General features: G+C 46.0%; 1 protein-coding gene across 5 annotated transcripts in view; it reads left to right on the top strand.

Moving 5' to 3' along the window:
- The window catches only part of HHAT (hedgehog acyltransferase), a 174,308-nt gene that overhangs the window by 46,387 nt on the left and 100,591 nt on the right, over nt 1–27,330 (top strand). For all 5 annotated transcript variants that reach the window (XM_079761620.1, XM_079761624.1, XM_079761623.1 and 2 more), the window contains 2 exons: nt 813–984; nt 19,826–19,976. In XM_079761620.1, the coding sequence (XP_079617746.1) occupies nt 813–984; nt 19,826–19,976 (323 nt within the window). The remainder of the gene's footprint in view (nt 1–812; nt 985–19,825; nt 19,977–27,330) is intronic.

Below are 27,330 nucleotides of genomic sequence, written 5' to 3'. Positions count from 1 at the left end.
GTTTGTGCTAGAATCAGATCCCATGTTCTTTTTAAAAAATATATATTTTATTGATTTTTTTTCAGAGAGAAAGGGAGAGGGATAGAGAGTTAGAAACATCGATGGGAGAGAAACCTCCTACTGGGGATGTGTCCGCAAGGAAGGTACATGCCCTTGACCAGAATCAAACCTGGGACCTTTCAGTCCACAGGCCGACGCTCTATCCACTGAGCCAAACCGGTTAGGGCTGGATCCCATGTTCTTTTTTTTTTTTATTATCTCATGTTCTTAACCATGACCCTGTACCACCTGCTCAGCCAGAGACTGTTTACTCTGCCTGGTTTCAAACACGACGTAAGCTCAGATGACACACCCCCACGTAATTTTCCCTTGTCCTCAGGCTCCACCTCTCATTTTGCCTTTCGCTTATCAGTCCTGGGCGCCTTCCTGACTTGGCCCTACTTTTACCAGCCTTAGACGTGAGGGGGTGATGGATGAAGACAGGCAGGGTGGCACTGAACCCCAAGAGACCCAAGAGTCCCAGGTTTTGGCAGGGTTGTTGCTGGTGTGAAGGTCTGTGGAACCCGGCTTAGCTCTTGGTTCTAGGCTGGCTGATCGACCCCATCCTGTTCTTTCCTTGGGACAGGTTTCAGGCTCAGCCATGAATTTTTAACTCAAGACCATGGATTGTTCCCAAGGCAAACGAAACCCACCCTCTTTTCGTAGATACAGCAGTGATGCTTGAGGCAGTTCATTAAAACCACTGTCTTGGGGATTGTTTGAAAGATTTGAAAGACGGAGGTGCAGTCTGATGACTTCTGTTTCCTCTGTAGATGCGGCAGCCAGAGCAGTGCCCACTGAGGCTCAGCCTGCCCGTCCTGGCCCGGGGGCTCGGCCGCCTCTTCGTCTGCTGGTGCTTGGCCGAGCTGATGGTGCACCTCATGTACATGCACGCCTTCTACGGCAGCGCCCCGCTCCTGAGGGCCGTCTCCTGCTGGACCCTAGGTAATCATGGGAATCACTGTCGGAACGAGGGCAGGAGCTGGCTTCAGAGGAAAGCTGCACAAGGGGGTGCAGTTGTCTTGGGCAAACCCTTTTCAAAAAATATATATATATTTTTATTGATTTCAGAGAGGAAGGGAGAGGGAGAGAGAGATAGAAACATCAATGATGAGAGCAAATCATTGATCGGCTGCCTCCCGCACGCCCCTCAATGGAGATGGAGCCTGCAACCTAGGCATGTGCCCTGACCGGGAATCGAACCATGACCTCCTGTTTCATAGGTTGATGCTCAACCAGTGAGCCACGCCAGTCGGGCTGGCCCCTTTTTCTTGCCTACCCATTTCTTTATGTCTGCAAGTAGGTGGGACTGAAGTCATTTCCTCAGCAGGACTGTCTCCAGGGTAGGACTTGACTGCGGAGAAACCACTGCTCTTTATTCCGCAGGTTAAAAAAGCACTGGCCGCGCCCCGTTCTGAAGGAAATCTCCTCTTTTCCCTGTTTGCTCTCCTTTGGAGAACGCCCTGTGGTCACTGCATTCACCCTGTGGTCTGACCTCCAGCCTGTCGCTCCAATGGGGAATGTGTGATCTTATGGGGAATGTGTGATCTTCCGGCCAGATTAAGCCGCTCCTTGCCGGCGGGCCAGAGTACAAGCCTGACTCTTATCTGTTTGGTGATTTATAGATAAAAAAACAATCCCAATTGTCCTTGGAGTCTCACACGCTTAATCAGAGCCTTTTCAAGGAAGAGGCCTTTTTCATGTTGGAAAAACATTGAGCTGTTTTGAGGACAGTCTCTTCTTTCCAAACAAATCTTCCTTAATGTGCTAAGCTTTTAATGGTGCGATTAGACAAAACTGAATAGGATCAAGTGATGGTTTATACTACACCAAACCCCAGTTGGGGTGATTCAATTTAAGAGGCCGTATCAGTTGGGGTGATTTTAATTATGAGTAACGACGAAGACACAACTCAAAGCGAGGCTGAAGCATAAAGCAAAGCTGTTATCTCAACAGCCATTACCTCTAAGGCCAGCATGGGGCCGTCCATCCAGGGACTTGGGGACTCACCAGTGATTCGCTTGTGTATCTGCCATTCAAATGAAGAACTCACCGGAGTCCTAGAAGCCCCTTGCTAGTACCTGCAGTCCCATCACCTTCTCTCACCTCTCCTCAAATACGTGTTCATGACTCCCTTTTTAAAATCCTTTTTGTAAAAAAAAAAAAAAAAAAAGATTTTATTTTTAGAGCAGTTTTAGGTTTACAGCAATATTCAGAGGGATGTACAGAGATTTCCCATATGTCTCCTGACCCCTGCAACCCTCGCCCCACTTCTCCACAGATTCTTTCCTTATCAACACTCTACCAGAGCGGAACATTTGTTACAGCTGATGAACCTACTCTGACACATCATCGTCACCCAAAGTCCGTAGTTCATGTTAGGATTTATGCTAGTGTTGTAGTCTGTTTGACAGATGTATAATGACACGTATCTACCATTTATACACAGTACAATTTCGCAGCCTCAAAAAATTCTCTGCACTCTCTCTTCCTCCCTTCCTCCCCGCAACCCTGTTCATTTCTGATCTTTTTACCATCTCCATAGCCTTACCTTTTCTAGAACGTCATACAGTTGGAATCAGACAGTATGTAGCTTTTTCAGAATGAGTTATTTCATTTGATAATGTGGATATAAGGTTTATCCACATCTTTTCATGACTTTATAGCTCCGTTATTTTTAATGCTGAATATTATTCCATGGTTGGTGTGCAACACAGGTTATTTATCCATTCACCCACTGAAGGGCCTCTTAGTTGATTCTGAGTTTAGTAATTATGATTAAGGATGCTACAAGCATCTGTGTGCAGGTTTTGTGTGGACATGAAGCTTTCAATTCCTTTGAGTAAATTCCAAGGAGTGCAATTTCGGGATTGTATGGTGAGAGAATGATTATTTTTGTAAGAAACTGCCAACTGTTTTTCCAAAGTGGCTGTTCCATTTTGCATTTCCACCAGTAGTGAATGAGTTCCTGTCTCTCCACGTCCTTGCCAGCATTTGGTGTTATCATTGTTTTGGATTTAGGCCATCCTAATAGGTGTGTAGTAGTATCTTGCGTTAGTTTGCAATTCCCTATTCACATATGATATGTGGAGCATCTTATCATGTGCTTATTTTCAGTGATAGCCCTAAAGTTTGCAATATATTTACAACTAACCCAAGTCCACTTTCAGATAGCACTGTACCACTTCATGGTAGTACAAGTGCCTTGAAATGATATATTCCTAAATCCTTTTTATAACAAAATATTCCTTATTCCCTCCATCACTTCTATGAGTATTGTTATTCATTTCACTTATATATAAACTATAATCATCAATACATTGTTGTTGTTGTTTTTAATTTTGAAAAGGCTATTATTGGTTAGATAAATTACAAATAATAAGTTTTTATTTTACCTTTACTTATTCATTTTCTGATGCTCTTTCTTTTTTTTTTAAATGTTGATTAGAGTTTCTGATCTATATTATTTTCCTTCTCTCTGAAGACTTTGTTTAAAAATTTATTGCAAGGCAGGTCTACCAGAAACAAATTCCACCATTTTTGTTTGTCCAACAACATATTTCTTGTTCACTTTTGAAGGATAGTTTCACCATATACAGAATTCTAGGTTGGTATTTTTTTCTTTAAACACTATAAATATTTCACTCTCTTCTTGCTTGCATAGTTTCTGAGGAAAAGTTAGATGCCATTCTTATCTCTGTTTACCTATAGGTTAGGTGGTTTTTTTCTTTCTCTGGCTTCTTTCAGTATTTTCCCCCCCTTTATCTTTGATTTTCTGCTGTTTGAGTATAATAAACCTAGGGGTAGTTTTTGGGGCATTTATTCTGCTTGGTGTTCTCTGAGCTTCCTGGATCTTTGGTTTTTGTGTGGGACATTAATTTGGGGAAATTTTTAGTCATTATTGCTTTAAATATTGCTTCCCATTCTTTCTCTGTTTCTTCTCCTTCTAGTATTTGTGTTCAGGTATGTTCATGGCCAGGCTATGGCTGGAGATCTTATTCTTCAGATAGACACCACAGACAGCACTCGAGGATTTTCCCTCAGCAGCAAACACGCCTGTGCACATATCTGTTAGATGTCGATGCCTCTGAGGCCAGAGCAAAATGCAAAGATTAGGGTACCTTGTTCTGCAAAAAGTTACTATGCAGCTGGGAGGACAGGCAGATAGAACCACTCAAACCAACAGGTTCCTAAAATCCGTGACCACGATCACTTCTAGCCGTTGGAGTTATCCATTGTCTTCAGATTCCCAGCCATTCTCCCTTCCAAGAGTCTCGTGTGGATAAAGCCTGGGCTTGGGCTCATGTCCACAAGGGAAAGGTGTGTTAACATTTCTTACCACTGCGCTATTTGATTTGTGTGAAGTGAGAGCTCATTTTTAGATATTTTTGGATGGTTAGAACTCCACCAAGAAAATGTACTTGGCCTTCAGAAACATGTATGATGAATTATTTCCTTCCACCGTTCCTAGTAGGAACTCAGGCTTACTCTGTGTCATAACAAATAGAAAAAAAATCAAGGCACAGGATCTGATTATGGTAACAAATCTCTTTCCTTTTCTGTAGATCTACAAACAAGACCTTAAGTGCCATTTGCTTTGTGCTCATAATCCTCGATTCCATCTCCAGCCACATTAGTGTAAGCTCTGTTGCAAATATCATGAACCATGGAATCTTGGGGATGGAAACTAGAAACTTCAGAGAGCACTCGGTTCAAGGCCCTCTTCTTACATCATCCAGGGGTAGCTCCTGGGAAGCATGGGCCAGAAGCATGGACTGGACTGATGGAGTCAGTGCCCCAAATGGTTGTCCAAGGCAGGGGAATAGGGGCTAGAGTTTGAAAGTCCAATGAGATTTGAGGTGGATAACCAGCGTCATGAGAATTGGAGACCGTTCTGAATTGCTGGAACAGAATTCTGCAGGTGAAGATTCGGTTTAGAAGTAATACTGACTAAGCCAGATGATAAATTTAAACCTAGGGTTACAAGACAGATTAAAAATGATCACAGGGAGACTGCATGGAAATTCTAAGTATGCAGGCTTCCCCAGACTTCTGCCTGTAGGGAGATGGAGGGGTTCCAGGGCTGATCAAGGACAAAGACAGGAGCACGAGGTGGCAGTCGCACACATAAGCTTTATTTGGGTGATGCTCTGAGGGGTTTGCTTTCGGGGGAAGTCCCTCACAATAGGGAAGCTACACTGTGGGGCCCAAACTCAGAAGGGGAGGGGAGAAAGCACTCTCTGGGGGAGTGGGATCAGGATGCAAAGGTGACGTCACTGGTCAGTGTGGTCAGGAGACTCTGGATTACAGAACTAAGGATAGCAGTGGTTTGGGATCTCTGTAGCCCCGAGGTGTGTCTGATCTGTTACTAGCAGATTTTGGGAAGTTTCATAGGAAGTGGGCTATAGGTGGCAAAAGTCTGCTTATTTGGGCTATATTCAAAACAATCTATATATATAAAAGACCAATATGCAAAGTGTCCCCACGGGAGTTCAACCGGGAGACCGGGAGTTCTACTGCTTGCTATGATGTGCGCTGACCACCAGAGGGCGGCGCAGAACGAAGGAAGGCCCTGGCGGGCAGCTGGCAGCTGGAGAAGGAAGGCTCCACGGGTGGCCAGAAGGCCTCAATTGGCCCTGATCACTGGCCAGGCCTAGGGACCCCACCTGTGCATGAATTTCGTGCACAGGGCCTCTAGTTTTATGTATAAGAGTTTGAGTTTGGCACTGGCAGCTTTTGAACTAATGGGTCTCAACCTGAAGTGCAGAAATAAACAACCTAGGCGCCAACACACTGCCTCCTCTCAGCACAGTGCCCATCAGGCATTGCCTTCTGGACAGATCCAGCTTAGGAGACACACAGAAATCAGGTCACAGCCCACCCCTGGGTCAGAGAGCCTGGCCAGTCTAGTGGTCCAGACAGACAACAGCAGTTAAGGGACTGAGCTCTACTCATTCACGAGTGAACTGATTGATTTAAACGAGCTGATTTGGTTTCGATGACAAGGATGCATAGGCAAACAAGGCAAGTCCAGCCTCTGTCCTTGCAGAATGCATGGTCTAGAGACTTGCTTAGAAAAAATAAAAACCAAACCTATTCCGGTGCAGGGAGACAGGCCCTGTGAGGGTGGAAGCCCAGGGTGCTGTGCCCAGGAGAAGTGCCTGGCTCAGTCTAGTTCAGTGGTCGGCAAACTCATTAGTCAACAGAGCCAAATATCAACAGTACAATGATTGAAATTTCTTTTGAGAGCCGAAAACCGACTTCTGCGCATGGGCCACGAAGTTTCAATCGCACTGTACGTGCGCGCCCGCATGTAGTAGTTTGTGGAAGAGCCACACTCAAGGGGCCAAAGAGCCGCATGTGGCTCGCGAGCCGCGGTTTGCCGACCACTGGTCTAGGGGATCTTGGAAAGCCTTCTCAGAGGAAGTAACATCTAAGAGGAAACCCGAGGGATGCTTAGGAATGAAAGAGATAATAGATAGATGAGAGCTGGGGGAAAGGTGCTCTAGGTAGAGGGACCAGCGTATCCCAAAGCCCAAAGCTGAGAGCTCTGAGAGCACATTTGGGGAACTGGGAGAAGTTCAGCGTGGTTAGAAGCTCCTGGATAGGTAGGGGTTTGGTGGAAAGATGGATTGAAGTGAGGAGGAAAGGCAGACGAGGTGATGGAGGCCTGAATCAGGGTCGTGTTTCGAGATCTGTGGTAATCAACAGAAAAACAACTTTGGGACATTTGTGAGGGAGAGTCGACTGGCATTATAATCTAAATGGTTGACTGTGGGGCTGGGGGAGAGGGTGGAATCGGAGATGAAGGCTGGGATTCTGCGGTGGGCACCTGGTGGTCAGCCTTCTAGTTCACACTTACTGAGGCTCCTACCCAGGCATTCTTGTTACTAAACACGCCTTCCCAACCCTCCTGTGACCAGCTGGTGACTGAAAGCGACCACTGCCCACCCCTCTCAAGCTGCTGCGCTGTGTAATGTACCTGCTGGTTTCTAAAGGCATGTGCCTGAGGTTAAACCAGCCACAGTCCTGTGCCACCCCCTCTCTCGCATCTGCTGAGGACTCCTGAAAGCTGAGTTCAGGGCACTTACCTTCCTTTGCTCCCTGTTCTAAGACTTCTCTGCAGTTGAGATGGGATGTGAACCTTCCGTTACTTCGGGGCTTCTGACTGTGGCGCGCTGCTTCTCAGGACGACTGGCACAGTTCGCTGGTCACAAGCGGCGCCACAGCTTCCTTTCCGTCTTCTTGCTTTACGCGTTCTCATTTATTGCTCTTCGACTTCGCTTTTCAACACTTCCTGGTCAGTTTCACAAAGGGTGTCATAAAGGGAAGTCACAATGTCTATCTTCCACAAACATGCAGTGTTTTGGAAGAGACGGATGGATCTTCTAATGATACTCTCATTTTTCTATGGTCTTAAGGGTGAAATAGTTAATGTTCTTTTTAAAAAAATATATATTTTATTGATTTTTTTTTTTTTTTACAGAGAGGAAGGGAGAGGGATAGAGAGTTAGAAACATTGATGAGAGAGAAACATCGATCAGCTGCCCCCTGCACACTCCCCACTGGGGATGTGCCCGCAACCAAGGTACATACATGCCCTTGACCGGAATCGAACCTGGGACCCTTGAGTCCGCAGGCCGATGCTCTATCCACTGAGCCACACTGGGTAGAATGGAGCCAGTTTGGGAAATGAGTTTGTTAAATGCTTTGATCAATATCCATGAATGATCAGTAGACACGGAGATTGTAAACTCCATGTTTTTGTGTTTCTCTTTCATGATTGTTCACCTGGCACAGAATAAGTGCTCTGTACAAACTTGTCGGAAGAATCGACTCGTGAATAAATGGATTATTTTGTTGACTTTTCGGTTGTTTTCTGTGTTTTTTAGTTGCTGTCTCCTTTAGGCAGCAACGATGTGGTGAATTAATGTACGGCGAGGGTTCAGTGCTAAAGTAAGGGTTTTCTTATTCATCTGGTTCTCGTTGCCTACAAAAATTTCTTTCTGTGTGTGTGTGTTTTTTTTTCCTTGATTACAAAACCCCCTCCCATCTCAGAGCACCTAATGGGACGTGGTGCATGAAGGCGCCCTTACCTGAGGACAGAAGCGTCCTGAGGCACCCCAGGGTGTACAGCTGATGATCGGTGGTGGTGTTGATTTGAGCAGCAGTGTTTGTACAGGTCAGAAAGGTGTGTTGTATTTTGTTTTGACGTGGCGTGTAGAGGGTGTTTCGGGAGCAGAAAACCAAACAGAGGTATATCAAGAGGTAGAGTGATCCACTGACCTGGTTGGCCAAGGACGCTCTTGGGTTTGGCAAAGCAAGTCTCATCCGAGGGACTCCTCAGTCCTGGACGGACTGGGACCATTGGTCCCTCTATATGAGAACTCAGAATTGAGGGCAGAGCAAATGTAAGTGGTGCTTCTGCAGGACCAAACACATGCTTTAAGATTGCGTTTATGACAGACAATAGGGTGGCGAAGGCCTGGGGTAGGGCAGGAATCGGGTGGAGGAGGCAATGGGGAAAAAAAAATAGAGGGACAGCTGATCTGTAATACAAAAAGATATATATATATATATATATATATATATATATATATATATATATATATGTTGTGTTTATAAAGAATGGCTTCCCAACAGGCCCACAAAAGAGGCGCTTAAATTGTTTTGCAAGGTCCAGACTTGTACAGTGCAAGTTACTGTAAGATGGAAATTGTTGGGAAGGTCCTATGGGCTGCAAGTACACTGGGCCGACTTCTCCCCCTGGTCCAGGTATTTCTTTGGAGGTGAGACATTGGGGAGATTACGAACTCTGGAATTTTAGAGCCAAATTAGACCTCACAGCTTGTCTGACGCCCTCATTTTACAGATTAGGCAACGGAGGCTCAGAGAGGGTCAGTGGCCTTTCCAAGGTCACAGCTCGTCGGTGGCCACGTGCAGGTGCGAGCCCGGTGTGTTGACTTCCAGGCCCGGTTCCTTCTGCTGCCCTCCCTCCCTCCCTCCCGTTTGGTTCCGGTGCCTCCCTGTGTGGGGGGCGCTGTCTCAGTGAGCGGTGCCAGGGAGGACGGGTGTGGGCTTCTCTTGTGAAGTGTGTGAGTATGGACACCGGGGGTATCCCCGCCTCGGGGAGCGGGGTGTGTGTGCGTGATGCACAGGGACAGTGGGAGGGAGGACGAGGAGAAGGACCGCAGTCCAGTCTTCCGAGTGCAGTTGATTTTAGATCAGCAGCCAGTGGCTGACTGGCCCGATAATCTGAGAACTGCAGATGCGGACTCCTGGGGAGTTCAATGGGAAATCTGCAGGCAGGACGCTCGGTAATTGTTTTCACGGAGGTGCAGGTCCCAGAGTCTCCGCCAGAAAGGACCTTGCTCGCTCTTCTGATCATTTTTCTCTGCGCCCTCCTGACGCCCAGCGGTTACCCAAATGAGTTTTTAGTAACGGCCACTTGCTCACCAGTGAGCACACCAGCAGCGCAGACAGTGGAAAATGGGGCTGTGCAGCCTCCCCAGGCGCCCACCCCTGCCTTCCCACTGCCTTCGGTTTCGCGTGCAGTTTATTTACAAGGGTTCACTCATTGTCCTTTTTTCCTTACTACCTACTTCTTAGACTTAATATATTCTGAATTTTCCCTTACGTGATGAAATATTCTTTTATTTTTTTTTCATTTTTAAATGTATTTTGTATTGTTGATAGTGTTACAGTTATCTCCCATCCCTCCTTTTCCCCTTCCTCCTCCCAGCCTGCGGCCCCCCCCGCCCCCGCCCCCCCGCAAGCCAGGTCTTCACTACCCTATTGCCCATATCCATGGGCTGTGCATATAAGTATGTAAGTTATTTGGTTTATCTCTTCCTGTCCTCTTTTAGATTCTGTGTCTTAGAGTATGATTTTACCAGTTGTATGGTGTACCTTTCTACAACTTTGCTGTTATTTAGTTAACAATTCTCTGTGGCTGATCACTGTTTACAATTTTGCCATGTTATAAATAACTAGAGACCCGGTGCATGAAATTTGTGCACAGGTAGGGTCCCTAGGCCTGGCTGGCGATCAGAGACGATCAGGTTCCCTGCCTCCCCACCTCTCCACCTCCCCACCCCTCCGCCTCCTTCTTCCCTTGCTCCCTCAGGGCCCCACCACCCGTCACCTGCCATGTTCCATGCCGCCCCCTGGTGGTCAGCACATGTCATAGCGAGCGAGTGAACTCCCGGTCGAACTCCCAAGGGACACTTTGCATATTAGCCTTTTATACATATAGATGGCTCCTTGGACACATTTGCAGAAGCCTTTTAGAACCTCATCCCTGATGGTTTCCTGAGGGCGATTTCCTAGGTCAGAGGCTTTGGTGACTCATTGCCAACCCGGACTTGAGGGCCATTTTTCACTCCTAGTGTCAGCAGCGTTGGAGAGTGGGCGGGAGGACTGTGTTTTCAGGCAGCGAATTTCTGTTTAGAAGGCGTGCATCCCCCACCTTCGGCCCATCATTCTCTTCTCCTGATTCTCCTTCGCTCTCCCTGCTTTGTGGGGTTTTAAAACATCCCTTTGCCATCGGACGGCTGTGGGTTTTGTGTCTGTGTTCAGAGAAAGCAGCTGTCAGCTGCCATCTGAGCAGTGAACTGTGGGGGAGCAGGATGGGCCTGAGGGAGATGCTGCTGCCGGGTGGGTGTGGACGGGAGCCTGGCCTTGTCTCCAGCATTTCCAACTGAGCTCTTTCAAGAGACAGCCAGCGCCTCCTGCAGCTTGATTTGCACGAATGCTGGGGCTGTAAACCTGCCACTTAGGGGTATGGGTTTTCAGACAGGACAAACCTCTCTCCTCCCTCATGATAAATTGTGTTCTGAGCTTTTCAGGTACTTCTTACCAAATTATGGAAACACTGTATATTCACACAGGACTTGAAGCGTGGTGCACTAGCCACCGTGAGCCGTTTGAGACTCAGACTCGGGGGGTTTGGGGGGGTGTAGAGGCTGGTCGAGAACGCTGTGACTTACTGAAAAGCAGCCCAGCTCTGTAGCAGTGGTGGCTTCCCACGGTGCTCGGCACTCAAATAAAACCAGGCTGATCCTCCATAACAAAACGCCATAAGGCTTGGCTCCTACCCACTGCCCTGACGTGTCTCCTGCCACCTCCCCTCTGCCCTCTGCCCTTCCTTGTTAGCTGTCCCTTCCCGCAGGAGGGCTCTTCCTCTTCATCATCCTGTGACAACTTGTCTTTCCCATCTCGGCTTAAATGCCTTTTCCTAAGACAAGCTTCCCCTGGTGCCTCAAACAGAAATAGCCAGCCAGCACGTTATGTCACCTGTTCCATCCTCCACACGGGGCTCGGGGCTCGGCGCCAGCTGCAGTTGGCCCTGCCTGTCTCTCACGATGGAATGTACGTCCCACGGAAGTAGCAGCCTTATTTAAATTGGCCGTCATGGTGTCCCGGCACCCAGACGTGACACAGCTGCTATTGACGCTCTGTGAGTAATTGTTATACACAGATAATACCGGCGGGCGGTCAGGCACGTTCCGTTATGTTCCCCGGGAAGAGTTGGTGCCCTCAGTATACTCACCTGGGGTCGGAAGAGATCTGAGTTTTAGTCTTAACCTTCTGCCCGCTCATTCTGGGACCTCGGAAAAACCACCTACAATATCTGAATCTCTGTCCTTCTCTGTAAAATGAGAATCATAGTTGTGCCGGGCTAGCTCAGTCAAGGGTTTGGTGAGCCTGAGGGAGGGCGGTGAAGGATTGAAGAAAAGACAGACAAAGAGAATAAGCTGGGTCTAGGTGGACCTCCTGTGCCTGGCTAAGGCCACAGAGCAAGATCCAGACGGCAAGCTGAGCCTTTATTTTATAGCCAGAGGTAAACAAGGTAGTGGTCACCATAGTTACAATGTTCTTGCAAGTTTCACTTGTTTTGGCAGCACTTGCTGCACCTCCCACAGCCCATTAGCTACCCAGATAGGATCTAGGGGGCATCATAAGGTTAAGCTTAATTATGCTAAGAGGGCTGTGACCTCTAAGCTGGGACTTGTTTGTGGCTTTGCCAACAGGTCAGTCCGAGGCTTAACCCTATAGCCGCCCCCTACACATAGGATTTGCCCAAAGAACCCCGAAGGGTGCTTGAGAGGAATATCCGGGACGTGGATGGGCAGGCTCTTTGGGAACTTCTCATCGTTCAGCAAATGGACATTGTCATGACCTGTTTATTGGAAGTGCATGAAACGACCAGGGGTGCCTCCAACAGCTTAGAGATAGGGAAGACACGGCCTGTCCCTGAGAGCAGGCTGTTAGGCTGGGCCCCGTGGGTCAGAGCTGCGGGTCTGATGGCAGCTTCACCGGAGGCTTTAATCATACTCATGCAAAGAGTCTGCCAAGTGGAAGGGGAGGTGGTTTGGGCAGAACTAGACGGGGAAACACCAAAAGGCAGGCCCTGACAATTCCTGTTCAAGCAGTGCCTGGGACGGGACACTGTTCGGCAGTTTGCTTTGCCATGTGCAGTGGCAGAATCTCCCTGTCGTGGGGCCGACGCCTCCATCTCTCAGAGCTGGATGCCAGACATATTTGTGTCCTCTGGCCCATGCCCTGGCCCTGATTTCTTCCTCACTAAGCAACTCTCCGAGTGAGTAATTTGATTTTCTGGGTGGCTGACCCAGAGAGGAAAAGGCTTCTTATATGAAAATACGAGGCTGCTATGTTGAATACCATGTTGAATAGAAGTGCTGATAGTGGGCATCCTTGTCTTATTCCCGATCTTAGAGGAAAGGCTTCCAGCTTTGCACCATCGGGTGTGATATCAGCTGTGGGTTCATCATATATGGCCTTTATTATGCTTCTTCTATACCCTGAGAGTTTTTATCAAAAGGGGGTTGAATTGTGTCAAATATTTCTTATGTATCTATTGAGAAGATAATATGGCATTTATCCTTTATTTTGTTAATTTGATGTATTGCTTTGACTGATTTACGGATGTTGAACCATCCTTACATCCCTGGGATATACCACTCAGTCATGATATATAATCCTTTTAATATATTGTTGAATCCAGTTTGCTAATATTTTGATGAGAATTTTTGCATTGGCCACAGATTATTATTTTTATTTTTTAAAATATATTTTATTGATTTTTTACAGAGAGGAAGGGAGAGTGATAGAGAGTTAGAAACATTGATGAGAGAGAAACATCGATCAGCTGCCTCCTGCACACTCCCCACTGGGGATGTGCCCGCAACCAAGGTACATACCCTTGACCGGAATCGAACCTGGGACCCTTCAGTCCGCAGGCCGATGCTCTATCCACTGAGCCAAACCGGTTAGGGCAGAGATTATTTTTTAAACATATATATATTTAGATTGATGTTTTTAGAAAGAGAGGAAGAGAGAGAGAGAAACATCGATGTGAGGGAGAAACTTTATAATCAGTTGCTTCCTTCACGCCCCCTACTGGGGGTCAAACCTGCAACCCAGGCATGTGCCCTGACTGGGAATTGAACAGGTAACCTTTTGGTGCAGGGGATGATGCTCAACCAACTGAGCCACACTGGCCAGGCTTGGCTAGAGATTCTTTAATGTAATAATTGATTTATTATGTGCGTGGCTATTAGTATCAGTGGTTCAGGATAGGCATACCAGAAAGGGCCAGGAGGTGGCAGTAAAAGCCAGGTAGTCATTTGAGAAATTCAAATTGGACAAAATTTTATTAGTCTAACATTCAGCCTCTCCTGGTGAATTTACATGGTATCAAGGTAGGGGTGGAGAGGTGGTGTTGTTTCTTGACCAGAGAGAGGTGGTCTACCAAAGTGGCCATTCTTATCCCAGTTTCCATGGTGTCCCTGAGTTTTATCACTTTCAGTTCTTTTCATGAAATTCTCCTGCAAAATAAAAGATATATATCTATTAATTTACTCTTTGCTTTCAGTTTTTATGTAGAACATGTTTTTATATAGAGGTCACACACACACATACACACACACACACACACACACACACACACACACACACACACATACCAAACAAAAATCTGTTCAGATAGAGCTGTGTGTGTGTTTGAGGATGTGTGTTGGGAAGAGAGACGCACAGACAACTTAAAATTGACAATTGAAGCCCCCTACCTCCTCTGCCACGTCTGAAACTCAGGCCCCGGTCTCCGGCCACACTGCTCTGCCCTTTTCTCTGTCTCCTCTTGTCTGTCTTCTGTCAGGAACAAAAATGGTCCCCTGTTTCCTTACAGAGTGATCTTTTATAAACACAAAGTAAATCATCTCCCTTTCTTGCTTGGTTTCTTAGGTCTTTTACTATAAAGTTGTGCTGCTTATGTGCGTACGCCCCCCCCCCCCCGCCCCCCCCTCCCCCCCTCCCCCCCGCCCCATTCCCTACACTGGGCTGGTTCACACCCTTGTGCCCTGCACGCTCCATTGCTTGAGGTTTCCTGTACCTAGCCAACTCCTGCTTCAGAACAGCCCACTTCCGGGCCAGTTCCCCTGCACTCTCAGATTTAGATGATGCCTGCCTCCACCCCCCACTGCTGTAATGAATTACTTTTGATTAGGAGAGAGAAGCTGAGTGTTCTAGTCCTGAATTGTCATCAACTTTGATAGCACAGGACATATTAAGGGAGTTTAGATGGGCTCAATGATTGTGGAAGTGTTATTTAAGTGCGAACTGTCCTCAACTCAACTTGTGATCAATGAGAAAATGATGGTCATTTAATTCAAATCAATTCAACAAGCTTCATTATGCCGCAGTGGAAATCACTACCCACTCATTCATTCTTTAGACCTTCCTGAGGCCCCCGGGGGCCAGAGGCACGAGGTGAAGGGGGAGAGGTCCAGGGGTGATCTCATCTACACTATGAATCCGGGATTCATAGTGAATGGGTGGCCGATAACGATCCACCTGGATCCCGGGGGCCTTGGACACATCCTGCTTCCAGACCTTTCTCCTGTGAGAGGGAAGGTGTGCTGAGTGCAGCCTTCATATTCTGAGAGAGGAGCAGAAGTCATTTTATATCTGTTATAATGGACACATTTAAAATCGTTTTCGCATCCCTCAAGCACTATTACAATAGCGGAGGGAACAGTAACGATTCTACATTAAATAAACACATAGCTAAAACGTATAAACATAGATTAAACATACTTAGACTTTCCCCCCCTGAAATGCTATCAGGTTTGAGAATTACCTGAGGATTTACCCTTTGAGGGGCTTTGATAACTGGCAGCGGCTTTAGTTTTTGCTCTTACTCCATGCCTTACCTTATGAAATAGAGTGGTGGTTAAGTTTTGCAAAGAGCATGCCTCTTTGTGGAGGTATTTATTTGAGCAGGACTCTTTTTGAAAATATTTTTATTGATTTCAGTGAGGAAAGGAGAGGGAGAGAGGGATAGAAACATCAATGATGAGAGAGAATCATTGATCGGCTGCCTCCTGCACACCCTCCACTGGGGATCGAGCCCGAAACCTGGGCATGTGCCCCGACCAGGAATTGAACCGTGACCTCCCGGTTCATAGGTCGATGCTCAACCACTGAGCCACTCCTGCTGGGCTGAGCAGAACTCTTGGCTGAGAAGCATGGGGCTTCGTTTCTCTGACAGTGAGCACTCGCTGGTCTTCCCTCTTCCCTCTCAAGCTTGAAGAGCGGTTTCTTCACAAGTAAGTTGTGGTTGTCAATATTATAGCCGTCTTTAGCTAGCAAAATCAAAGGTCAATCCTAGGGCACAAGATTAAAAAAAATTTCCTGTGCATTATCTTTTCGGATAACTCAGTGACGAGTGTCAGAATGAGTTTGGAACATTGCCTTTGAAATTGAAGTTCAGTCACAAAGCCTACAGATTGAGCAAGAGAGACTTTTTTTTTCTATACGTGAAAATCAGAAAACAGGAATGAACAGCACCCTATCGGTGACCTCACCAACCCAAACAATTGCTATTTTCGTACACTTTTGATGTTTATTTTTAAACCTGGGGAAAGGGAGAAGGGTGTGGGTCTTCTAACTCAGAATTTCTCAAACTTGACTGAACATAACTTCCCCCAAAACTTGTTTTGCAATCAGAGTTGAGGACTCTGGCCCAAGCCTACTAAATCAGAATTTGTCAAGGAGAGGTCTAGGAATCTGATTAACTATTGTCCCCAGTGATTCTCAGCACCAGACACAGTTGAGCAACACCATTGTCACTGATGCAGGTCCTGGTGGGACATCTTCCCACAGGGAGACACCCTTCTTCAGGGGCTCAAGGACTGATCAGTAACTTCATTAATCTGCCCCATGGCATGCTCCCCCCTTCTCCTCTCCCTAGTCTCCCCTTCATGGTACCCTTTCCAGACTTTCTGTGCTCACTAGGGGAGCAAGGAGGAGGGATTGTGCAGATTTAAGTCCTTTTTGCTCATTGTCCTCTGCAAGTGCGTTTGGCTGGTGGGTGAGGAGGAAGTTGAATGTTCCTGCTGAAATTCAGGGTTTAGGTGGGAGGCTCTCAATGCCTCCCCCTTTTAAAACTTTGTATTTTGGAAAATTAAAAGCACACACGTGTGATTAACCCCCCCCCCCCCCATGAATTCATCCCCCAGGTTCAATAATTATCCACCTGTAGCCACTGGTCTTTCATCTGGACTCTCTCTTATGTTGTCCTGAAGCAAATCCCAGACATCTTATCATTAACCATAATATTCCAGTAGTATCTCAAAAAGATAATAACTCTCATTTCCTCTTCTTTTGTTTTTCTAAAAGCCTAATTTTTTTTAGAGCAGTTTAAGAGGTTCACAGCAAAATTGAGAGGAAGGTACACAGATACCCCATGTAATCCCTGTGCCCACATACTCACAGCCTCCCCACTGTCAGCATTCTCCCTCAGAGAGGATTGCAACTGATGAACAGACATTGACACATCATGATATTTACATTGGGGCTCATTCTTGGTGCTGTGCATTCTACGGCTTTAGACAAATGTACATATGTTTCCACTCATTTTTCTTTTGAACCTCAGAGTCTTACAAAGATATGGCATATTTGTTAACTATACCCCAACTTGATAGAGACTAGGATTAAGGTGATAATTTATAGGGTTTCTAAAAATACATTTTATTGATTTCAGAGAAGAAGGGAGAAGGATAGAGGGATAGAAACATCAATGATGAGAGAGAATCATTGATCGGCTGCCTCCTGCATGCCCCATACTGGGGATTAAGCCTGAAACCTGGACATATGTCCTGACTGGGAATTGAACTGTGACCTCCTGGTTCATAGGTCGATGCTCAACCACTGAGACACACTAGCCAGGCAAGGGTGTTGTTGTTTTTTTGAAAGAGCCAAAAAAGATGACTTTTTAAAAAATTCATTATTGAATGGTGTTTCACCATGGTATATGAGTTTTGTATGGTTTTATGGTGATAAGGAGAGCTTTGGCACGGGGCTTGAGAGTGAGTGAAGAGAGGGGAGGTGAAAATGATTGAAAAGTAGTTGTTCTTACATGGAAAAGATAGAATAAAGCTCTGAGGATGTACATCAGAGTTAAGTTTTAGGGACCTATCTCCTACGTGGGTGTAGTCACGGGGCTTTTCAGCTCAGTGTTTAAACACCAGCTGTTGTTGAGATAATGTCTGGGTAATGAAATGCTAAAAAAGTCAGCCAGTTGCCTTTTCTCCTTCTACATCACAGTGAGGGGAGAAGGATAAGACATTTGACATCTGATGTTTATTTTGAAAACTGGAAGCACAAACAAATGTCAGACAGCATACGATTCTCTTCCTTTCCCACTCTTTGCTGGCATCAAACATTCTAATGTTCGTTAAGATACAGTAGAAAAGAAGAATTCTTTATACAGTTTCTCCTTGGGTTAGAATCCTGAGATTATATAAAATTAATGCAGTATGAACCCAGAGCTACTCTGGAATTTACTACCGTGAACTTGGCTGTTCAATTACAGATACTCCATGTGGGGTGAGATAATTTCATGGTGCATGCTTTCGGAATGGGAGAGATGCCTGCTTGGCAATGTGGCATTGTGAAAGGTAGCAAGTTGCACCAGTTATTTAAAACACCAACTATTCCCTGCCCTCACCCCTGCAATCCCAACACCACTTAAAACACTACCATATTTGTTGTGCCCTGGTAACGTAGTGTTCAGATAACTTCTTAGATGACATAAAATAGGTGTATCTTTCTTTTAGGCAAAGTTGAAGTATGAAGCTCTGAATTTGTTGGCTACATTAGAGAGGCAATTCTTTGCTTTCTAAAGGGATTCTTTGCCTCCTTGAAGGATTTGCAATAGAATACTTTAGGAGTTAATTTCCAATTCTTTTGTGCATAGAGATTACAGAGCACTCCTACTGGGCAAAGTGAATTACACGGAAGCATCAAAATTCAAACAGAAATATATAGCTGATTTCTTCCTGGCTTTTAGTTTATTCATAGATACGTGCAACCATCACCACGGCCAATTTTTAGCACATTTTCACCTCAAAAGAGAATCCCGATCCTTTAACTACCACCCTCCCGTAATCCCATCCCCACCCCACCCCCATCACCAACCCAATGCTTAGCAGCCACTAATCCATTTTCTGCCTCTGTGTCCCTGTTCTGGACTTTCATATGAATGAAACATACAATATGTGGCCTTTTGTTTCTGGCTTATTTCACTTAGTATAATGTTTTCAAGATTCATCTATGTCGTAGCATGTATCAGCACTCCACTCCTTTTTATGGCAGAATAGCATTCTATTGTGTGGGTAGAGCTCGTTTGGGTTAGCCATTCATCTGTTGATGGACAGTTGTTGTTTCCCCGCCCCGGTTTCTGGCTGTTGTGGACAGTGCTGCTGTGAATGTTCGGTGTAGGTGCCTGTGTGGACATTTGTTTTAATTTCTCTTGGGTATATTGCTGGGTCATATGGTAACTCTGTGTTTAATCATTTGAAGAACTGCCAAACTGGTTTTTTAAGTGGCCGCACCATTTTACATCCTGCTCGCACGCAGTCGACGATGACCCCAGTATCTCCACATCTTTGCTAACCTTTGTTTTTTTTTTCGGTTTTTTTTTTTCTAACCTTTGTTGATTTAACTCTTTGATTCTCGTCATCCTACTGGGTGTGAACTTATGTAAGGTTGAAAGGAATTGGGAAGGACTTTCCCTTTCTAATAGTTTTTTAAAATGCAATATATATATATTTAGTGCCCTTTTCTAGTTATCTGCAGAAGCATGACTGCTAAGAGATCCTCTCACCTGTCAGAATAATAAAGGGAATTTTATATTTGTGTTTATTTTATTTTTCAGCTTTTTTTTTCTTTTTAGTTGAATTTATTGGGGTGATATTGGTTAATAAAATTATATAGCTTCAAGTGTACAGTTCTAGAATACATCATCTGTATATTGTATTGGGTGTTCCCCACCCGATTTGTTGATTTTTTATTTGATTTTTTAAAATATATATTTTTATTGATCTTGGAGAGGGAGAGAGAGCTAGAAACATCAGTGATGAGAGAGAATCACTGGTCGGCTGTCTCCTGCACGCCCCACACTGGGGATCCAACCCACAACCCAGACATGTGCTCTGACCAGGAATCGAACCGTGACTGTGTGGCTCCTAGGTTGACGCTCATCCACTGAGCCATGCCGGCTGGGCCCCCACCTCATTTGTTAATCCAAAAGTTTCCCTGATCAAAACCAAGGTGGGAGACGTTATAAATGTGGGTGCTGAAGGGAAGAAGGGGGGTGGGTGGCGGAATGTGAGCAGGAGGCGCATCTCCTGGAATGTTGCCTCTTTGCCGGGAGCTGGCTCCCCTTCCTGTCGCCGTGTCTCACGGTCCCTCTGTCTTCCAGGAGGACTGGCCTTGGCCCAGGTGCTCTTTTTCTACGTGAAGTACCTGGTGCTCTTCGGCATCCCAGCTCTGCTCATGCGCCTGGATGGACTCACGCCGCCGCCTCTCCCTCGCTGTGTCAGCACCATGTTCAGTTTCACGGGCATGTGGAGGTCAGTGGTTTATTAAGCCCTGCAGGGGTGATGCTAGGTCCCGTGGAGGAGCCGTGGCTTGGTCAGCTCAAGAGGGCTTGGGCCACCATCCTGTCTCTGCCCCTCACTGAAGCCGCAATGGGCACTTCAGTTTCTTCATCTCAGAGGATGACCTCTTGAAAATATTGTCAGGCTGTGATGCCACGTGAGATGAGAAAGTATGTCACCTGGGCTGTACAAACGCATCAAGGGTTATGTCTAAAGTGCTTCCTTACTAACTTGGGACATGCTGTTCGATAGTGATCATTTTATTGCTGAGAATGACATTTGTACATGTGGGACTGTCCAGTAAGATAATAGACTCAGGATAATAGCGTGGGCCACTGTCAGCAATTACTAGCTCTAAGATCTGGGGCAATGAACTAAATCTCTCCAACTTTCCATTTTTTGTCTCTTAAATGATAATAATATAATACCCATTTCCAAGAGTTGTTGTGAAGACTAAACAAGCTAAGGCATTTAAAGCATCTGGCACATAGTAGATGTTAACCAATGTTAGCTTTCCCCCTTACGTTATTCCTATACTTGGTGCGCATGGGTAGATAGATGCTTATTCTACATTTCCTTACTCTTCTTGATTGTGCTTCATACTCCCACGTTGGCCTGGAGTCTTACTTGGGAAAGATCCCTCAGCCCCGGCTGTTTCCAATTGTTGTCCTCCAGGTGACCTTGCTGGCCTCTTTTTTTTTTGTTTTGTTGTTGTTTGAATTTTGATGCTTTGGTGTAATTCACTTTGCCCAGTAGGAGCACTCTGTAAAATCTATGCACAAAAGAATTGGAAATTAACTACTAAAGTATTCTATTGCAAATCCCTCAAGGAGGCAAAGAATCCCTTTAGAAAGCAAACAATTTCAGACCTAATATAAGAACCCCAGGGTGGGGACTTGCACATCCAGGGAGTCTGTGCCGCTTCAGTTTTGCTCTCTAGGCGCCTCCGTTGACCTCTGCGAGTGCCCCACGTTGGGCTGCCAGTTGCGAGTGTCCCCCCCACGCCCCGCGTGGTTCCGGGTTCAGGTTCAGGTTCAGGGTTCGGGCTCTGGAGGAGGCCGCACGCAAATGAAAAAGACTAGAAAATATTAATTTGGAAATATTGGGGGCCAGGCGGGAGCCCAACTCAAGGGGAAGGACTCCACCCCGCTCTGGCCTTGCTATCCCTTTTATTAAGACTACGGGATGCACCCATAGCCTTTAGGCAGGCAATTCCAATAATAGCCAATCAGCAAGAATTTACATAAGATTAAAAGGTGTATGTTGCTTTAGCTACCATTGTTTCAACTAGACAGTGGGTGGTTGGCTCTGACCTTTCAGAGCTTCAAGGTTGACCAGCCTTCCGGGTTCCTTGTCCACACCTCTCTGCTAGTGAGGACAATGGGCGGCTTCCAACAGACCTCACCATAGTCTTGGCCCTGCACAGAGCTGCCATTTTGGCTCACCTTATAGTTCACTCCTGTAGGCAGAAGAGCCGAGACACAGGTAGGGGAAGAGCTCAGGGACTATTGCCATATCTACTGCTGCTATTAGGAAGGGGGTGGCTCGTAATCAACATCCTGGTTTCCCATAGTCACTTATTATAGATGCTAGACTTATCTAGGCCCTTGAAAAAAAACACATTTTGTTTTTGGTCCAGTTTGCTTTTTGGGATTAGAAATGTCATCTGGTTATTGCAAGAAATGTCAAGTAATTGCTTGGATTTGTCCTTAACCACTTTATTGAATATCATAGGTTGCCCAGTTTTAATGGCAAGGTTAGCAAAGGGCGTCTCTCCAGCCAGGGGGCCAGGGAGTGGTTGGAAGGCTCTGGTAACGTTTGACCTACTTGTAAAAGTAATTTACTGAATAAATGGGTCAGGGCTCAGCATGATTTGGGGCCACGCCACAAGTGCCTGGTATCCGTCTAGCCCTTGCCTCTGCCTCCTTGGTGTGGATGCTCGCACTAACGCATTTCTTGGGAAGCTCATTCTTCTAAAGGGCCTCTCCAGTGTCCGCTGGCATCATAGAAAACCAGGACTTCTGGGCAGGCATGCTGGCCCCAGGCTCCTGGCTCCCCTGTCCATAAATACCAGCGCACTGACGGTCACAAGGGGCAATTTAGACAGTTGACTGTATTTCACTTTAAGATTGGTTGTTCTTGTCCTTTATTATTTTAATTAATTACCTTATTGCTTAGTATTTTGCCCAAGACCCTCAGTTTTATACAAACCACAGAGGTGAGAGAGCAGGTCTGCCGAGACCTCTGTCACTCTTGGTTAGCACTAGACTCCAAGAGCAGAGTCCCAGGTTCTTGAAACACTCTCCACCCTCTCAGTTACACGTGGGCAAGAGAGCAATAATGAAAGTTACTCTGAGGGGGAGGCTCTGGGGTGACCCCTGGGAGTGATTGGTTCCAAAGGGAGAGGCTCACGAGGACATGTGATGAAAGAACACACATGGTCTTTCCTGGGAGTGACCTCAACTTTGATCCTGGCTTCCTTTACCATTCATGGGTGCAGACTCCCCTCCCCCTTCACATTTGTTTTAGTTCCTTGAAGGGTTTTCTGGTCTACCAATTATACTTAGCAACACCTAGGCCTTCTTTTCTTTCTTTCTTTCTTTTTTTTTTTTTTTTTTTTTTTACACAGGGGCCATTCCATATTAAGTAACTGGATTAAGGAAGGGATTTTAAATATATTGATTTCAGAGAGGAAGGGAGAGGGAGAGAGAGATAGAAACATCAATGGTGAGAGAGAATCACCGATCCGCCGCCTCCTGCATGACCCCCACTAGGGATCGAGCCCGTAACCTAGGCATGTGCCCCGGCCAGGAATTGAACCATGACCTCCTGGTTCATAGGTTGATGCTCAACTACTGAGTCACGGTGGCCGGGCAGGAAGGGATTTTAAGTCCCTCTGAGCTGCAGTGCATAAGTTAAGGCTCAGAAGAAGTGGTGTTTTAAAATATATATATATATTTGTATTGATTTCAGAGAGAAAGGGAAAGGGAGAGAGAAATAGAAACATCATTGATGAGAGCAAATCATTGATTGGCTGCCTCCTGTATGACACCCCCCCCCCCCCCCCGCCGCACCCCGACTAGGGATCGAGCCCACAACCCGGACATGTGCTCTGACTGGGAATTGACCCATGACCTCCTGGTTCATAGGTCATTGTTTAACTACTGAGCTACACTGGCTGGACAAGGATGTTTTTTTTAATTGATAAAATAATAAACCTCATAGTTTATCTTTTGTGTTATTTGCAGGTAACCTTGACCCTTAGGAGGAGGTATACCATGTTCAGGGGCTGGTAGCATAAACCTCCACTTCCCCTCGCCCCCTCTCTCTAATTTTCCTCTGTAAGAATGCATGTCAAGGGAAAATGAAGTTTTGAGTTTGTAATTTCTATTTACACCTAAATTTACGCTAATATTTCTGGGACACCTGTTGAGGCCTCACTGCAGACAGAAAATTGCTCCCTTTTCCTGGGTTCAGGTCTGTAAAAAATGGAGTCAGGAGCAGGTAAAGCTGGAAATGCTCATTTTTATTTATTTATTTATTTATTTATTTATTTATTTATTTATTTTTTGCTGGGCCTTGGCAGCCACTCCTACAGTGACACAAAGGACAGGGAGGATGGGGAGGTCCCTGAGATTATTGAAATGGACCCATAACTCAGGAAAGACATTACAAAACAATCTCTGGAGATTGTTCCATGGTTACCCAGACTTCTAGAAAATCCCCCCTGAATGGGGTGTAGAAGTGATGATGAGAGATGAATATTTAGCCTCCCATTTTAAAGGAGCCTTACACCCTGGGCAGGGTGCTGACTGATTGCACTGTCTTTCAGTCCACTCAGCAGTGAGAGGGGACTTGAGGCGGCAGCCTGCCCTATCAGGGGAATCTGAGCTGTACATCATAGATGAAATTGGCCATCAGCAGTGGGGTAATGTTGCCTGACATGATAGTTCAATTTGGTCATGAAAAATTGCTGTTCACCCAGATGGCCCAAACTTAAAGGTTAGGCTCTCGGATGGGTTTGTTTATTTTTTTTCTAGCTCTTCTCTTTCATATAATTTCTGTTCAAATATTTGTAGACGTAACAAAACCCTAAGGAGTATATGTATTCCTACTTGTATGATTTTTCTGTGGCCTTATGGACCCGAGGAATTGGAAATTTTCTGCTTAATTTTTAGGTTTCATATTTTAATTTCAGTAGACTGAGATCTGTAATGAGCATCCTTTGCCAAGATTCATTAAAGATGATGTTGCGTGTCCAAGGTTCCAAATTAGAAATCTGATCATGTGCCCCTGATTTGATTTCAAGCTATGGAATGATAGTGTGCAAAGTGATAAAATTTCTTCCGGCCGCCGGTGAGTTATGGGTCCATTTCAATTATCTCAGGGGCCTCACACAGCTCGTCCTCTGCATTTCTTGAATTATGATGCTCTCAGGTGTTCACAGGCAAACTCATGCATCATTGCTTATCCCTGAGGAATCTGGGCATTGTTGGTGGCTGCTAGACCTTAAAATACGGGGACAGTTTGGGCTGGGGATGGGAGGAGCCTGAGCCCCTTCTTGCATGAGTTTAAGTCCCTAGGTGGAGAGCTGGTCCAGGCCCGTGGTAGATGCTGGCTTTGCGTGAGTCCTGCCTTTGAATCATGTTTAGCCTCAGGTTGCAGGGCAGGATGGCAAGCACGGAGCTGGTGAGATATACATACCCCATGTCCACCAGCATTGCTGGGTAGAAAGCAGGGGCAGCACGAACCTAAAGGAGAAAAGATGGAAAAGGTGCTGTTAGTAAGAGTTCACTGTTTTGGGAGGCCACCTCGTCATTAAGAGCTTGTCAGTTACAGTGTGGCTTGGGCAGATAATCACAGTGCTCTGGGCCAACCTTTTCATCTCTAAAATGGAGATAATAACACTTGCTTCATGGGGTGATTGGAGGGTTGATGGAGCCTGGCTATTTTTGTTCTTGAAAATCTAACAAAGCCACAGATGACAGAGATCAGCCTGAGGGCAGGCCGGTGTGGAAGCAGTGGCCGTGAGCGGAGTGGCTGAGTAAAGGCTCAGCTCTGAGCCCATGGTGGAGACGAAGGTGGGAAGGTCATGGGCTCTGCCCTCAGAGGAGGGAGCTTGCCCCAATTTCCTCATCTGTTGAGTGAAAGGCAGACTCTTGCCATGAGAAGATGTCTTTGTTCCCTGGCAGCTCTATCACTGTGAGGCCCAGCCACCTTGGGTGGGGATGGCTACAGTGTCCTGGTGCTGAAGTGGTCCCCACCCACTACCCATGTGATTGAGCAAATTATTTAACCTCCTTATGCCTCAGTTTTCTAAGGTATTAAAATTGGGCTAATCAAGCCCTGGCTGGGTAGCTCAGTTGACCAGAGTGTTGTCCTGATAAGCCAAGGTTGCAGGTTCGATTGCTGGTCAGGGCACATACAAGAATCAACCAATGGCCCTGGCTGGTTTTGCTCAGTGGTTTGAGTGTCGGTTCTCGGACTGAAGGGTCCTAGGTTTGATTCAGGTCAAGGGCATGTACCTCGGTTGCAGGCTCGATCCTGGGCCCCAGTCGGGGCATGTCAGGGAGGCAACCAAAAGATGTGTCTCTCTCACATCAATGTTACTCTCTCTGTCTCTCCCCCTCCCTTCCACTCTCTCTAAAAATCTATGGAAAAAATATCCTTGGTGAGGATTAACAACAACTACAACAAAAAACCACACACATACACACACACAAAAAAGAATCAATGAATACATAAATAAGAGGAACAACAAATTGATGTCTCTCTCTCTCTCCCTCTCTCTCTCTCAAATCAATAAATCAATAAAAAAATAGGGATCATCATAGTATTTGTCTTGTGGGATTGTTGCGAGGGTTAAGTGAGGTCATCTACTAAGGCAGTGAACAGAGCAGGCACACTGTAGACACCAACATACTAGCTAAAAAGCACAATGACAGATATGAAAGTAAACTTTACACTGATTGTTTTTTAATTTCCCAGGAAAGAAAGGGCTGATAGGAAGGGTGGTTGAGGAGGTGGAAGGTGATGGGGGGTGGTGGTGGTGGTGGTGGTGGTGGTAGTAATATGTGGAAGGCACGGATTTCAAAATGGAAATGGGGGGTGCCTGTAAGGTACCAGTGTGACCTCTCCCAACCCCTACAGAGTTCTGTTTGCCACCAGTTTGCAGCTGCTGGATATTTTTATTACCTCACAGTCCTTCTCTCTTATGACCCCCTGTCAGTGGACTCAGAAACCATATTTCTCCTTCTAGCGTTCCTATTTCAGAACCCCCTTACCTTTTCCTCCAAACACAGGCTAGCATCTATCAAAAAGGACGGGGACTAGCACGTTGAGGCATATTTTATGAGCCGTCATTATGTTTGGCTTCCTGGGTTTATTTTTACTTCAAAGACAGCTACTCTGGCCTCTTTTCCGTTTTCTCTCTGTGCGGAAGAGGATTTCAGTTCGCATGTCACTGAGCACACGCGCAGGCTGAAAGGCTTTCAGAGTAAGGAGTCCCGTTCAAGAAACACCAGGGCGTCCTCAAATGGAGGGCCCACACCTGGAGGCTGACTGCCTGGTTCGAGCCCAGGCTCCACTGATTATCACTGGGTGACCTCTCTCCGGAAAAGGGAGAGATTATCATAACTTCCTCTTGGAACTCACGCCCTGTGCTTCTCATGGCAGCAGTCACACTCCGCAGTAATCGCTTCCTTCCATTGCCAGACTTTGAGGGCAACGATCAGATCTCATTCTTAACTTAGCACCTTCCTTGGCGCCCAGCATACCGTGGGCACTCAGGGCATCTTTGCTGAATGAACAAATGGTCACTCCACTTTGAAATTGTGATCCCCAGGTCTCAACGGCACAATTTTCAAGTATTTTGATCTGGCAGCCGAGCGGTACCTCCCACAGGTGTGCCCACCGTCAGTACCTTTTTCTTTATCCCCCTAGTTTTCTCATTAAGAGTCATTACATGGCGTGCCATAATATTGTGTCTGCTAGCAGCTTTCTTGAGAATGAATCTGCCTTGGAACGATCGAGGAATGTACGCCTTTCTTAATTACTATCATTATTATATCAGACACTGTGCCACGTCTTTGATATCAGATGAGGGAGAAAGTTGCAAACTTAAAGGAAGAAAAGAGATCTAATTCAGACTTTGATATGAAAGAGGAGTTGACAGCTTTGTGTCTTTGGGATGGGATTTTCTGAGGGAGGTGCTGGAAGACAACATTCTAATCTCTTACCGTGGAAGAGGAGCCCGGATGCAGGGCTGAGAGGGAAGAACTTCTAAGACAGCCTCACAACCGTAACAGTAAGAGTGATACAGTAATCT

Source organism: Cnephaeus nilssonii, assembly GCF_951640355.1.
Source record: "Cnephaeus nilssonii genome assembly, chromosome: 21".
In the NCBI taxonomy this organism is placed as follows: domain Eukaryota; kingdom Metazoa; phylum Chordata; class Mammalia; order Chiroptera; family Vespertilionidae; genus Cnephaeus; species Cnephaeus nilssonii.
This window is presented reverse-complemented; position numbering and strand designations above follow the sequence as displayed.